Source organism: Sturnira hondurensis, unplaced genomic scaffold, assembly GCF_014824575.4.
Source record: "Sturnira hondurensis isolate 20B ecotype Veracruz unplaced genomic scaffold, ASM1482457v3 Scaffold0015262, whole genome shotgun sequence".
Classification (NCBI taxonomy): Eukaryota; Metazoa; Chordata; class Mammalia; order Chiroptera; family Phyllostomidae; genus Sturnira; species Sturnira hondurensis.
The window spans coordinates 93,954-110,278 of NW_028087893.1; the positions used below are offsets into that span (position 1 = coordinate 93,954).

Genomic DNA, 16,325 nt, shown 5'->3' on the forward strand with positions numbered 1-16,325 from the left:
CTTAACTGTGTGCCCGTAGGCAAGCTAGTTACACAACTAGATCAACATTGTGGGAGGGTGCTCAGAACGAAACCCCTGGCTTTCTTTCTGGGCTAGCAACGTAGGGAGCTAGGGAGCTAGCAGCGTTCAGGGCGAGGTTGCAGGCCATTCGAAGGATTTAATGCCGTGGCACCCCGCTGCAGGGAATGGGGAGCCATTTCTGCAACAGCTGCAGCGGATGGACAAGTGAGGAGGCCCACGTGGCGGAGGAACCGAGAAGTTCGCTACTTATTTCAGTGCCTAGAGCAGTAGAGCTGCGCCACTAACAGAAGGTCATTAGCACAAGTACTGGGAAATAAAACATTTTACTTTGGATGAGTTTAGAGACCTGGAGGGTGCAAGTTATTCTCATAAATATCAGATGAAAAATAATAGCAGAAAACTATGTAGGTACAGGTCATAAAAAGACAGAGCTTTTATATTGCTCAAGAATTACTAAGGAGAATGGGCCATGTGATATTCAAAGAAATGGGGGGAAATGTTCGGGTACCTTTGTTGAGGACTGCTTTTGTGTGTCAGGGGCAATGTGCAGTTTGGTGATTCAAGCAATACATTGGTCAGCACAACCCGTCAGGCTTGCCCAATGCACACACATTATCCTACTTTTGTGCAGAATTAAAAAAATGAAACAAATCCAAATTCTGACTCTGTGTAAGCTCCGAGAAAACCTTTGGCGCCACGTGTGGGCAACGGACAGGTACCGCCCGGAAGCTTCCTTCTCAGGAGCTGTTTTCCTATTGGGTGTATCCAGTGGTACGACGTTTCTAGTTCTTTTAAAAGATATTTTGGACTTAACGGTTGGTACATTTTTTCCTGTTTCCAATTAAAGAAATCATAGAAGCAGTAAATGAGTAGAGACTTAAAGCCAACAGTCCAGAAACGCCTGGATTAAAGCCGCGCCCACCCTCACCTCCTGTCCCTCTACTCCCATCCCTCAGTTCCAGCTCCCTCGGGGAGCCGACTGCTGGTATCTGGAGTTTCTCCTTCCAAGCCATTTCACAGACATCTACACTTAGACACTTTGTAATGTGCATTCGCATCTGGATACACGTTGTTTTTTCTTAACTCTCAAATGGTACCCTTAAGCACCGGCTATTCTGACCCTTCCAGGTCCCCCCACCTGTCCTTGCAGACCCCTCCGCCCTCCCAATCCCTGCCCCGCGGCGGCTCTTCCGCCAAGGAATGTGCCTGCGGCTCCCCATCTCTCACCATCGCAACCTGCATTTACATAACCACCCTGGGTGCGCGCGCGCATGCGTATGTACACACACACCCGTGTGCATGCCTGTCTCGGCACACATGTGTAAGTATTTCCTTAGGACAAAGTTCTGGAAGTAGAATTGCTAGATTTCCACTCTGTCGATTTTTCAAATTAATATGTTTTTAAAGTGGCACTTTTTTTTCCCACGGGGTGTCCACCCCAAGTAATCTTTATGCTGCTGTTTCGTTTCAAATGTGGTAAGAATCCACGTTCTTCAGAGGCAAGGGTTCTGGTCTTTCATCCAGAATAAAGTGATCACCACTCCACTTTCCCTTCGTAGAACAAACATTCTTAAACTACGGAAGCTATTGAAGCTATTTAATCTTTTGATTAAATTTACCACAACTATACGTTTATGTGGAATCTACCTCCTTTGTTGTCTTCAAAAGATTAAATTATCAATAGCAATTATTGGAAATACATACTAATAAATTCCTATAGCCTTATAAAACATGTTAAACAACTTATACGGCCAAATATTTACTAATCTCCCAAATGTTACTCAGAATACTTTATTTTTGGTGGTTGAAATGACAAGGAAAAATGATACTCAGTGGCTCTCCTGAGACCATATTTTACACCTGCAAGTCTTTATCAGTTCTGAGAAGTTTCCTTATGTATTCTACAGTTTTGTGATTATTTTACTCATGTTTGATTCAAATAATAAAAAAAATATGAATCCTTATGTTGTCAAGGTAATACATATATCTGACCCTCAACATTCTCACATTCAACAACAATAAAAATATCAGAGATAAAATGCCGAAAATTTTATACATACTGGAAGTATTCCGCTAGTGTTGAGATGGACACAGGTGTGGCCAGCAGGAGGCACTGCAAGTTTCCGAAGTCGCACTCGACATCCTGATCACCTCCAGCCCCACGAGCGACCTACCTTTCCAGTGTCGCAGTCGGTCCCGTCCATCGGGGGGTCGAGTTTGGTCCTGCAATCCTTCTCACCTTCCACCTTGCACCACAAGCCTGTGCAAATCACATGCTGAAAACAAGGGCATCATAACTAATAAGGGGAATGAATCCCATTTTTTGAGGCTAAGTCAATAATGTTTGAGAAAGTCATTTCAATAGAACAGAAATTATCTGAAAAAAAAATAGGTGTTAGGGACCTTTAATGTTGAACTGGGAATAGTACATGGCTTATATATAGTGCTGAGAAGATGGATACACAAAACCAGAAATCTGTTTAATAGGTTTAAATATTTTGAAGTGTCTTTTAATGAAACACAGGTGACTGAGCAACGTTAAGTAGCTACAGCAGAAAAAGCATGGACTAAAAATCATTATTTATTTTTGTGGATCGTGTAAAAATCATTCCACGAAGCAGGTCGGAGGAGGTGGGGCAAGGTGTCCGTAGCACAGACTGATTGTCCCCGGCCTAGAGCCTGTCCCCACTGAGCCCTACTTTACACCCAAAGGCCACAGCGACTAGCTCTCATTGTACAGCCTTCGCCCGTGACCCAGTGCACAGCCTCCCTGGGGGTCATTTACCTCAGAAGGGATGAGTTCTAGACCTCCAGGATACAAGGAAATTTTTCTCGGGAAAACTTGGAAGGGATAAAAAAATACTGGGATAAAGCAGCAGAGACACAGAAACAGTGAAGGAGGGGACCCCCCAAGGAAACGGGGGGCGGGGCAAGATACTCAAAAACCCGAGGCACAGGCAGCGTTGTGGCCGCCCAGGGGCATGGACATCCACGGCCACAGCTGGCACGCTCTTTAGGGCTTTCTCTTTCTCTAAGATGGTTGACGTTTTTAGACACGAGGATATTTTCTGCAAATTGCATAGACATGTGAAACCCATGAGGAACATTTAAAGGGGATGAAAGAAATCTACAGTGCATGTAACTGTGTTGCCACCTGTCAGATATTTGGGGGAGAGGGTGCAAGCAAACAGGCCCGTGGAAGCAGAAGAAGTAAGTGGCTGTGTGGAAGGCAAGGGAGTCCTGACCAGGGTTTCAAAGGTGGGAGAACCCAGGGTCGAGTGCCAGGAAGGACTGGGGTCTCTGTATCTGGAGTGAGAAAGAAGCCCCCAGCAGCCAACCGGCAGGTTGGTGAGATAAAATGGCTATTTCAGGAGCTCTACTCGGGCGGTGGTGTTCAAAACAGACTAGAAGCCACGGCAAAGTTCAGACTGACGTGACTCAAATCTATGAAATACTTTGGAAAAGGTATCTCTAAGCGAATGTGTTAAACAGGTCTGTTGCAATGCTAACAATGAATTTGTCACAACTCCCAAAATATTATTTCCCCATTGCTCCTGTTTAAATATTTAGGTTTCTGAGATGTTTGTAGGCTCTTAAAAATCCAACTGTCTGTGCAAGAGTGGGGCATATTTTATTTATGTTGTATTCCCTGCTATGACAGGTCATTTTCTGCTTCAAAATACTTCATACAAGTGTATCTTACTATATTTAGGGTATGAGCTTATTTTGTAACTTTTCTATGCATTTATCATTTATGAAGACTGCATCCAAGAACTTATTTTTTTTAAATCCCTGAATCTAGTTGCTCCTATACAATATTTTAGACTCTTAAAAACAGAGAGGTTAACTGTTTAATTTACTTTCGTGGACACATTTCTATTGGAATTAACAGATCTCTCACCTGAGAATTTTAATTCCTGCAACTATTTATTTACTTATTTTTCCTGCTAAGACCATTCTGGTAAGGATGTTTTACAATCATGGGGTCAAACACTGAGTTTTCTGCCAAGGAAGGACGTTACTTTACTTGTACTCCATAAAGGTTGCTTGTGTGAAAACATGAATTATTTTCATCAAGTTGGTTAGTCGATCAACACACAGTGAAGTAAAAAGCCAGCCTTTGGCGCTGCGGCGCTGGGACCCATGGGCCTGGTGCGCACTGCTGGTGGTCTGCATTCTGCCCCCCACTGTCGTCTGCTGTTCAAACAGCAGGTGCTTTCATGGACTTCCGGGCCAGGCGCTGAGAAGCTCTCTTGGCTGAGGTTCAAGGTCAGCACAGTCCCACAGGACAAGCCTCCCAGAGGTGGTCTCTTCCCTGTTTGCTGCTGCAGGTCTAGGGGTCTGTGGTGAGGAAGCCACAGCCACACTCCTGAAAATAACTCAGATCCAGAAGTTCAAACCAGACTGTCTAAACGAAAGCAGGAAAATGCTGAAGAAGTGGCGTGGGTCATGTGTACCTTCAGGGGAACCTCCCGGGTGTGTGCTCCTAGAACCGCGTGACCCCGAGCCCTTTTCATAAGAGAATGAGGAGCAGGGATGGGCATTTTGTTAGAACCACACATTCCATATGTTACAGGAGTCGGAGTTGAATTTCTTCAACTTCATTGCTGAAGCCACTTAATATGTCAATTAAGAAAACAACTTTCAGACTTAAAATGCTTTGTGTAGGAATCCGGAACAGAAATGCACAACTCAGCATTGCCAAGCAAGTGGACCAAAGTAGTGCAATATCTCTTTTTTTCAATGTAATATGAAATTAAATGTTTATCTCAAGTAGGCTTTTAAATGTTTACATGACAATACTATATTTTTAAAAATAAAGTAATTTAAATGGGAGATTTAAGTTCATGGATAACGATCCCAAAATTTATCTTCAAAGAAACCTGTGTACTCATGTGTTTCTTTGCAGCAAATAGCCCAGTAAGATGCTCTGAAATTTGTGTTAAAAAACTTAAGTGCATGTACATGGAAGCAACAGCGAAATCTTGAACGTGAAACTCTTTGTTCTTCTATATATTTTCCTCCAAAATACAATTTCAATAACTTACACATTTGATTGCAAATGTAATTCAGTATGGGATGATATTTTCAAAACCAGTCTTTTCCATCACAAAACAGCTAAGTATCATTTAGAATGAAAAAGAGGAAGAAAGAGAGATTTTAAAAATAGGGAAAAAAAGAATAAAAAGAAATAACAAAAAGCTGAAATCTAGTTCCCTGTGAATACTAATAAAATTGAAAATTAGTAAGAAAAAATGAGAAGGCAAAATAAACACTATTAGTAGTAAAACATGAAGGCATAATTACAGGTAATGTAAAGTTTACACAGAAATCAGAAGGTTATAAACTTTATGACAATAAACTTGACAACTTATATAAAATGGAATAATGTTTTTAAAAACGGACTAAAACTTTCTAACATGGTCCCAAGAAGCAACACAGAAGCGGAACTGTTTTGTAACCGCAAGATAGTTAAAACTGATTGTTAAAAATCTTCCTGCACCTGGTCCAACAACGAACACTCTTTCAAGAACTTTGTTTTCAATTTACAGAGACTCTCTAGAGAACAGAAAAAGAGGGACACTTCTAGACACACTTTATGATACCCTAACAAGACAGGGATTGTAACAGAAAGAAAAAATAGTGGTCTACCTCAGTAATAACTTAGAGTTAAATATGCTAAACAAAGCAGTAGCTAGGCAGTGGGTCTCATGAATACACTAAACAAGTTTTAACAGACTGAATCCAGCAATAAGTTGGCTTTTTCCTTGAATACTGTAATATTAGAGATTTGATTAATGTGATCAAGCGCATTACTAACTTCAAAATCTGTAATTCTTATAGGTCTGGATACAAAACATGTGATACAATTCAAAACATGATACAATTCAAGCCACCAAAACATTCATTTAAAAAAAATCTCAGCAAACTAGCCACTGAAGGAAGTGTTTTTGTAATTAACGGACATTTATAAAAATCTACAGCAAACATCATCAAAAACAGGGAAATGTTGAAAGTTTTTTTTTAAGATTAGGAAAATGACAAAGATGATGTCTTGGAAAAAACATAAGGAAGTGAATACATAACATTCAAAATGTCAAGAGAAAAAATAAATGTCCTTCTAGACTCTTAAACTTAGCTAAAGTTTTATTCAAGACTAAAGGTTAAATAGAGACTCATGGAAACAAACCTGAGGGCCTGTCACCCACAGACTTGTCCAAAAGGGTTTCAAAATGATGTGCTTCGAGGGGAAACATGATCTGATAGGAAGGAGCCAAAAAACAGTGCAGAGCAAAGAGATTGATATAAATGAGGATAAATCTGAATAAGCATTGACTAAATAAAGCAGCAATAATTGGGTTTTAGCCATTCTTATAAACCTTCTTCTTAATATAATGACAACAGAAATCCAGCTCATTCACATCTCCAAACTTTACCCCTTAATGGAGAAGATCTGGCCACTAGTAGTTAAATAAATTTATGTCTTCCCTTTCACCGCACAACTCCACGCACTTCGAGACTGTGAGTGGCGGAAGTTAATAGATGTGGGAAGAAAACTAGTCTACGCCTAGCAAACAAAGGGGCTAACACGCTGCAAGGACTCTTCCTTAGAACACATCGGAAAGTGTTATAGAAAGTTGGGGAGTGAGAGGAAATTTAGAGAGAGGCAAACTGTCACTACCTAGTTAAGGAAGCCCCAAAGAAAAGAATGAGAATTGGGAAGAAACCGTTTAAATTATTTGAAAGAAAAATGATCCAGAATTCCTTAGTATAAAGGATATAAGATAAAAAGATTCTGCCCTGGCCAAGTGGCTTAGTTGGTTGGAGCGTTGTCCTGTACAACAAAAAGTCTGCAGGTTCAATTCCTGGTCAGGGCACGTATCTAGGCTGTGGGTTCACTCCTTGGTCAGGGTGTGCGCGAGAGGTAACTGATTGATGTTTCTCTCTCACAGCAATGTCCTGTTCTCCCCTCCCCTCTCCTCTCCTCTCCCCCAAATCCATAAACATATGCTCAGGTGAGGACTAAAGATAAAAGTTTCTCCTTCTGGGGAAGTAAACGAGGGAGTAAATTCTCAGAGGACCAACTCTTCTGTATGTAACAATCATAAACTGAGGACAGGATATAAAAAGCAACTTCCCGGTGGTTCTGGAGAATGAAAAAAGGTGGGCAAATTTTTTAGGGAGCTGAAAGATTGGCACAAACTGAGCTCACCTTTGCAGCTTTGACCTAACACTGGCTTAGGGTCATGGCATGACATTGGAAGGCTAAAAGAACCGTGAACACGGAAAACGGGGTGGGCAAAGCTGACAAAACCTGAAAGGACAATCCCCCCCCCAAAAGAGTTAGAGAAGCCTGAGGCCACAGCTGGCACCCACCCCATACAGGCATTGGACACACTGCAAATAGCTGAGATCAGGGAAGAGTTAACTCATCCAAGACACGAGCAGTTTTACACGGCAGGTGAGATAAAGGTTCCAGTAGAGTCTGGCAAACTTAGTTGGCTCTGGAAACATAAAACCAAAAACCCACCCCAACTCTCTGGAGGAATAAAGCAGAATCCAGAGTATTTGCAGCAGAGATCAGCGAAAAATCTGTGCGGAGCCACAGAGTACACACTTCAGGCTTGCGGCCACATGGATCTGTTGTGACTACTCAACATTGCCATTGTCGCCTGAAGGCAGACAAAGAGAACACGTGGACAGATGAGGGTGACACTTTCCAGTAAAACTTCACTTACAGAAGCAGGCAGCTAGTTCCTAGGCCACGGCTTATAAGAAAACAATCCTGTAATATGTACTATGTTGATGTATTAATATTGCAGAACCAATCTACACAAATAGTCATGCGCAGTTGTTCAGAGTGGTCTCATGCACAACAGCTGAATCCCAGATGTCCACTTAGAGGTGAATTGATAAACAAAATAGTCTATCTACGAGGTGAATACTATTGAGCAAGAAAAAAGAACGCATTACTGACATACACAAAACATATAAAGAATATATGAATTTTGAATGCAGAGAAAATTTTGTTTCTCCAACCGAAAGTAGAAAAGGGAAAAATAGAGCACATAAATAAAACACAAACATAAACTAGGTTGACAATTAGTCCTATGGATTAATTTCAATAAGTGTAAAAATGTGAAATTTCCTGATGAAAATAGTAAGAACTATAATTTGGTTTAAATAAATATAAAATCACGCAATTGCTTTTCGCTAGTAGACATATGTGTTTATCTATGTCAATATCTACCTTTACATTAATACCTAGAAACTTTGAAAGCATAGGTATGGAAAATATTAGCTAGGATAGTGTTTTTAATTCCAGACAAAATGTGTTAAGGCACAAATCATTAAAAAACAAAAAAAGGAAAAACAAATCAAGCAAAAGAAAAAACTTAAATGGACACACACCTTATTATGTAACTCAACATATATAAGATGAAACTGACAAGAGCTGCAGGAAGAAATTCAGAAATCAATAGAGCAGGGATACTTCTGGGCAAGACGGTGGTGTAGTCGGTGCAGCTCTTGCCTCCTCTTGCAACCACATCAAAATGACTAAACTACAGGACAACCATCATTTAGAACCACCTGAAATCCAGCTGGATGGAAGTCCTACAACTAGGGAACTAAAGGAAAAGCCACACTGAGATTGGCAGGGGTGGCGGTGATGCAGCACAGGCTGGCCCCAAACCCACATGGGGCAGATAAAAATTGGGAGGGATACGTCGGCTGCAGAAGTCCCCCCCCAAGGAGTAAGGGGTTCATTTTAGGGTTCTAGTGCCAAGAAGAGAAGTTAGCAAAACTTCTGGCTGTAGAAACCAACAGGGAATGAGGTAGAGGGAGGCTGAGGGCTGCTGGAACCCCAGAAAGTTCCTCTTAAAGGGCCCACACATGGACTCACTCCAACTCACTGCCTGTGAGCTCCGACAGTGGGACAGCAGCTTGAAAGGCACCAGGGACATACTGGGAGGAACTGAATTGTCCAGCATTGTGACAAGATCTGGCGGGGGGGTGGGTCAGATTTCTTCCAGACAGAAGTGCTAGCAGAGGCCACTGTTTCTTTGATGAGCCCTCCCCTCACAGAGCCAGCAGACAGGTAGGCAAGTACCTCACCTGAGACTCCATCAACCTGGCTCACACTGTGTGCCTACCCTGGTGATTCACCTGAGGCTCTGCTCCACCCACCTTTCAGGCCCACCCAGTTTGTCTCCAGTGGCTTTTTCATAAGAAAGACCCGTCTAGGTTCATGTTTTAGGTTTTCCTTAAAAATATATCAAACAAGCAGCATTTGGCTTCAGAGTGCTCTGTACTCTCATTAGGTGCTCTCAGGCCCAGCACTAGGAGCAGCCTGCCTGGATTTGCAGCTTGGCCTCACCTGGGCACCTCCAAGCTCAGCACAAGTAGCAGCCATCTAGATCGCTTTGTAGGTCATGCTGGGTGGCCCAGGCAGAACAAGGGGCTGCCAACCTTGGCCTGCTCCTGCCGGGAAACCCCAGTGCCAGTGCACCCAATGAACAGCTTCAGACCACGTCAAAGTACCACCCAGGCATCTCTACAAGTGACACACTCAAGGGGTAGACTTAGTGGGTACTAGAGCTCCTCTGAAGTAAGTCCAGCTCTGTGGGGTGGGTCCTTGTCCAGCTGATCCTCCATGGTGATCAGAGGTTTACGGTCAGTGGTTACGGTCAGTCCTGGCAGTTAACTGCTCTGGGGGTAAATCCCTCCCACTGGTGTGCCAGCAGCAAACAAGCCCCAACTATAAGAGGAGGGTGTACACGGCCCACATGGTAGGTGCACCTTAAGTACACAACTTGGGTGACAGGGATGCCATTGGGCTCTACAGGACACCTCCTACATTAGGTCACTCTGTCAGGCCTGGCAGATGTAGCGGTTCTACTAATACAGAAACAAACACAAGGAGGCTGCCAAAATGAGGAGACAAGAAACATGTCCAAATGAAGGAATAGAACACAACTCCAGAAAGAGAACTACACAAAATGGGGACTAACAATCCACTAGATGCAGAATTCAAACTGCTGGTTCTAAGGATGCTCAAGGAAATGAGTGAGAACCTCAACAGCATAAAAAAGGACCAGTCAGAAATGAAGGATACAGTGACTCAAATGAAGAATAATTTACAGGGAATCAGAAATAGAGTAGATGAAGCAGAGAATCAAATCAGCAATTTGGAATATAAGAAAGGAAAAACACCCAATCAGAACAGTAAAAAGGAAAACAGAATCTTAAAAAAACAAGGATTGTATAAGGAGCCTTTGGGACAACTTTAAGTACACCAACATCTGAATCACGGGGGTGCTGGAAGGAGAAGAGAGAGAGCAGGGAATTGAACACTTCCTTGAAAAAAACAATGACAGAAAATGCCTTTAACTTGGAAAAGGAAATAGACATAAAAGCCCAGGAAGCACAGAGGGTCCCAAACAAGATGATCTCTAAGAGGCCCACACCAAGGTATACCATCATTAGAATGCAAAAGGTTAAAGACAAAGAGAGAAGTTTAAAAGCAACAAGAGAAAAGCAGTGAATTACCTACAAGGGAGCTCCCATAAACTGTCAGCTGATTTCTCAACGGAAACTTTGCAGGGTGGAGAGGAACTGGCAAGAAATATTCAGAATGATAAAAAGCCAGGACCTGCGACCAAGACGACCCTACCCAGCAAAGCTCATTTAGAATCAAAGGAGGGATGAAGACCTTTCCAGACAAGAAAAAGCTGAAGTTCATCATCACAAAACCAGTATTACAAGAAACGTTAAAAGGTCTTCTCCAAGAAGAGGAAGAAAAATATTTATAAATATGAACAATTAAATGGCAATAAGTACATATCTATAAACAACTGAATCTACAAAACAAAAAACAAAAACCAAACGAACAAATAAACAAGCAGAACAGAAACAGACTTGTAGAGACAAATTACATTTGACAGTTGCCAGATACGAGACAGAGAGGTTGGGAAGGTGTACAAATCAGTTGTGTCAGAACAGCCCTGGGGACACAAAGCGCAACATAGGGAACAGAGACAATAATATTCTCGTGACTCTGTACGGTGTCACATGGGTGGGAGATTTATCAGGATGATCACTTAACAAGTTATAGAATGTCTAATCACTGGGCTGTACACCTGAAACTAATGTAATAATGTATGTCAACTATAATTGAAAAATGAAGATAATCTGAAAGTGGAAAGCAACAAAAATAAAAAATAGGGTTGATATTTTAACACATTTGTCACTTACTGATAGATCAATCAAACCAAAATAATAATAAAAAAGGATATTTTGAATAACAACATTAATGTGCTTTTTCTAAGGTCTTGTGACAGATAGTGAACTTTAAAGAACATACACACATTCTTTCAAGTACACAGAGAACAATCACTAAAATTTATCATGTGTTACATTAAACACGAAACTTCAACAAATTTTAAAGAACTAGCATCATATTGGTGACTCCATCTTATTGCAATGCAATTAAAGTCGGTATAGATAATAAAAAGTTATCTTTTAAAAATTGAGAATGTCTCTAGTGCTAAAAAATATTTAAGCTAAAAGAAAATGAATGTACCATATAAAAATTTAATCCCAGAGCAGGGAAGAATTTGTATAAGATGGGATACAAAACAAAAGCAGAACATTCTTAATAAGAAAATTTGATGGATTTACCACCTCAAATTAAAAGACAAAGAACACTGTATACAAAGTTAACATGTGAATAACACACCCTGACTATAGAAATACCTGGGAATTCTAGGAATTCTCACCTAAAATATAGAAAGAACTGCAAACCAGCAAGAAAAACAGAAAATCAAAAAATGGGCAAAAATGAACACAGGCCATTTATAAAGATAGAGACATTACAAATAAAAGCCCATGTCGGTAAGAAGTCATGGAAAAATGAGTCCCGAGGAAAGAGGTGAAACAGCTAGATTACCCAGTCAAACAAGCTGCCATCAAACTCATGCACTCACCCACTAGCATTGAGACTCAAAGGCTAAGATGAAGCTTTGATTAGACAGCCAAACAGTCAGGACCCATTCCTGGCAGCTTTTACCCACCATTACTTCATAGATCTGATAAGAAAGAAGCACTTTATACATTTGCAACTTTGCCAATCTCAAGAACATGATTGATTAATGATGCTGTTTTGGTTGCCCGACCAACAACTACCCATCAACGCAATGTCATGTTTAACCTTTTAAAGTCCAAATTCCCGCTGCCTCTGGAATGCCATGGTGCCAGATCACCGAGACTCAGTGTTCCAGGAGTCTTCACGGCACACCTCAATTCACCGCCAGCCTGTTCGACAAGAGGTTGTGGCGGTCCTGCGTACTTTGATGTAACAAGGCGACGCAAGAGAAATGTAAGACTGGAACTTTCTATGTAACTTTTTGAAGTCGCAGTATGGCTCAAGAACACTAGGAAGGTTTCTACACACCACGACATATAGGCAAGTCACAGAGTGCCTGGCCCCACAGCAAAGGCGGAGCCTCACGTCTCCAGGATGTCTTCCATTTTTTAGCGCCCATCCTTATCACTCAAAAAATGGAACTCTCGTGTGGTCACTTCCTGCTGATCCCAGGGAAGTGCCCATACCTCTGTGTTCTCAGCTGGGCTGTTACAGGCAGCTCTTAAATAAATAACCTGGGGCTGTTGGAGCTGGCTCAGCCACAAAATGCCAGACGGCCTGGAGGCACCAGGACACAGGAACCAGGACATTCAAGAAGTTCCCATGTTAATGCAGAAGAGTGAGACATTATGGCTGGAGTCAGGGTGTTTCGCAAGCATTTTTATTTACTCCTATATCTTAGGGTAAAGTTATCCTTAGATTAGCATGTAAGTAATGATGGAGTCTCTAACGCTTGTGTGTCAATGTTTACAAGTGCGGAAGAACAATATCTAACACAAGGACTACAGACCACTGATTGCCTCTAGCATTCCACCAGAGACGCACATTGTTGAACAGATGCTATGAATCCACAGTCCATGCAGCTTGGAAGTTATTTGTAACTGATGGGAGAGAGAAGGGTGATACGGCCGACTGACTGACTCATGTATAAGCTATGAAACCTAAGTTATCTGCCCTTATGCTTGGTTTTTTGCTTAGTCATACATTAATATTTTATTGAGTTATGCATTACTACATTTAGTTAATAAATTAATTTGGTTAAATTAATATTTTAGAAGGTTATCTTCATGTTATCTCGATGTGTCATGTAAAGGCACACCCTGACTACATTGTGGATTCAGCTCAGACCACTGCAAAAAAGCAAGCATCGCAATATAGCCGGTCCATTTAGTGTGTAAATGGCATTATGCCTGAAACATGATGTATTGGAAATACCTTAATTAAGAATGCTTCAGTACAAAAAAATGCTAAACGCCTTCTGAGCCTATGGGAGAAATGGCGCTGACGGACTTGTGCTGCAGAGGTTGCCACAAGCCCACGGAGCGCGGTGGGGGGGAGCACAGTGGAGCGGGACACGCCTGTGCCGCGGAATCAACGACTGAGATGGGTGAAAAGGTCAGCTCCCTGGGCCATCGTTCAGCCCATTCATTTGTTCATTTAACAAACATTTGTTGAACACTCTTTCAGGGGCTAGGGGCATGGTGGTAAAAAAGAACGGACACCCCCTTCTAGGAGATTTGTTCTGAGTCAAATCTGCATGGCAGACTGGTAGATGTGACAATTCCATGTGCGTCCTCTTGCGTGTGCGTGTATGCGCCTCAACAAGCAGAGCTATCCGACCATCTACACTCACAAACAATTTCCCCTGAGGTTTTGAAGTTATGCCTCCCGAAGACGTCTATCTTGGACCAACCTACATCTACTCAGATGTCTAATAGGCATCTTAAAATTAAAACATGGCCAAACCTCCATTCCAGGGTATTTTGCTTTCCAGTTCTTCTTGCTATATTCCTCCCAAGATAAATGCATGGCTTGCTACCACACTCCTTTAAATCTCTAAACAAATGTCACCTCCTACAGGAAGCCTTTCAGATAAGCCTGTTTATATAGCACCATTCCTACCCTCTCACCCAGATTGTATTCCCTACCCACCTCACCCGAGTTTCTACTTTGCCAAGATACTTATCGCCAACTGACACATTACATGTATCTGCTTATTGTCTGCTTCCCCAGCTAAAATGCAGGATCCGTGAAGGCGTCTTTGTTTCCTGCTGTCCAGGGCATAGAGCACTGTCTGGAAAGGGATTGGAACTCAATAACCGCTTGTCAAATCAGAGACCCGGTCCGTGAATCACCTCTTCAGGGGCTCTATCCATCCATCTCCCCATCCACCTGGTTCCTGGGCCGCATGCCGCAGTCATTTGGGATCAGACTGGCAATTTTCAAGGGCAGTACAGAATGAGATTTTGGAATCATGGAAGTCCAACCTTGCAGTCCTAAGAGACTCCACAAGTTAATGCAGTCCCACTTCCCATTCTCTAGAGAGTGCGGCTTAGAGAGAAAAAGCGCGTTGACTGAGGCAAACACCTAACAAGAGGGGGAACCGCTGTGAGAGCCCAGGCCTCACGCCTCTCCAGCCAGACACCTCCAACTGACCCTGAGGCTTTGCTTTTCCTTCGCTGTCCACAGCAGCCTAATCCTTCGAGGCATCATTTTTAAAAAATGTCTTTGATAAAGATTACACACAGATAGAACTAGGAAAGAAGGACTGATTTTATAAATAAAACATTTGCATACATATAATTGGATGGCGGGGAAAAGAAGAAAACATTTCTCGACACCTAAAACTTCATTTTGTTTGCAAAATGCTTAGTTTATTTAAAACAAGGCACCATTTTAGAATACGGAGACACTTAAATTTGAAATTGCATAAAAACAGTTATATTTTCAGAGATGAAAAAATCTGTGGCAGTAGGTCCATGAGAAATAATTATATAAAAAAGTGAAAGCCTAGGAAAATAAATCAATTAAGGTGTAATTTCGTCCTGATGGTGTAGATGCTATCACAGGTAAAATGAATTCAGTGTAAACACAGGGAATGAGGTAAGGGTTTTCTATCAAAAGGCAACACGGAAAAGAGTTTAAGTACCATGAGAGGCAGTGGGCACAGTGCTCACAGCGTACTCTACTGTTCGGACTTGCATCTACCATCTCTCTTAACAGGGAAAAGAACTTAATGCGTCATTTAACTTCTATAGGCCTCAACTTGTTGGTCTGTAAAACAGAATTGAATAACTGTGGCCTATGATTGTTGTAAGAATCAAAATAGACCATGAATATAAATGATTTATACACTGTGATATAGAATTCAAAATATTGTAGAATAGCACCAGTAAAGTTTTACTAACCCTAGTATATCATAAAAAATAATTTCTAAAAATGTTCTTCAAATGTTTACAAAAATAATCTAAAATGCATCAAAATCATCTTTGTTATCGGCCATCTGCTGAGTTTTCCTTGCCCTGTGAGTGCTGTATGAATGTGGATGTTTTCTGAGCCCGAGCAACTCCGCACACTGCGTGAACCGAAGCAGTCTACCACACAGTCCGGTGGGAACCACACACTCTTTGTCCAACACAATGAGAATGTCGGCATGTGGACGTGTCTACCGCCAATGCCAACCCTGTGCACCTCAAGACACTTTTTTTACCACAAAGATTTATGAAGGAACGTGGCATCCACTTCCTGATTACCTAAAGGCCCAGAGCAGAAAGCAGGGTGAACAAGCAGACAAGGAGAAGGGAACAAAGAGGTCTCAGAGACGGACCACACAGAGCCCACCTGGCCACTGCTCCACGGGTCCAGGACTCCACCATGTGGGGACCCACAGGTGCCAGGTTGCAGTTGCTCACCTGCACTGGTTTTTCCTGAGCGTCACCCTTGCTGGAAGGGCATTACGTCCTACACGTGCTTTCACGTGTGGGCTTCAATGTTCACTGAGGGCCTATCCTGGGCCAGCCGTGGGGCCAGAGGCTGAGGAAGCATCCTCTGCCCTGGTGAAACTTACACACTAGCTCAGAAAATCAAGAGAACACACAAGTTAGCAACTCCTTTGTCAAGAAGGCACATCATGATGTCACATATTCTTTTCCTTATAATGAATTGTAAGTAGGCTAACAGCACCCACCAGAACATTATCTTCAGCAAAGCCAAAGTCCTTTGAAGCAATCATAGAAGCTTAGAAGAAATATGGTTACCAATGAACATTATCTTCAGCAAAGCCAAAGTCCTTTGAAGCAATCATAGAAGCTTAGAAGAAATATGGTTACCAATGCACTCTAAGTGTGACTACCTGAAATAGAAAGTGTGTATGTGTGTG

At 42.0% G+C, this 16,325-nt stretch overlaps 1 protein-coding gene across 1 annotated transcript in view; it reads right to left on the reverse strand.

Annotated features, from left to right (window-relative positions):
• ADAMTS19 (ADAM metallopeptidase with thrombospondin type 1 motif 19) overlaps window positions 1-16,325 on the reverse strand; it is a 218,639-nt gene that overhangs the window by 78,728 nt on the left and 123,586 nt on the right. The window contains exon 11 of the mRNA XM_037064401.1: window positions 2,196-2,297. Within this exon, the coding sequence (XP_036920296.1) occupies window positions 2,196-2,297 (102 nt within the window). The remainder of the gene's footprint in view (window positions 1-2,195; window positions 2,298-16,325) is intronic.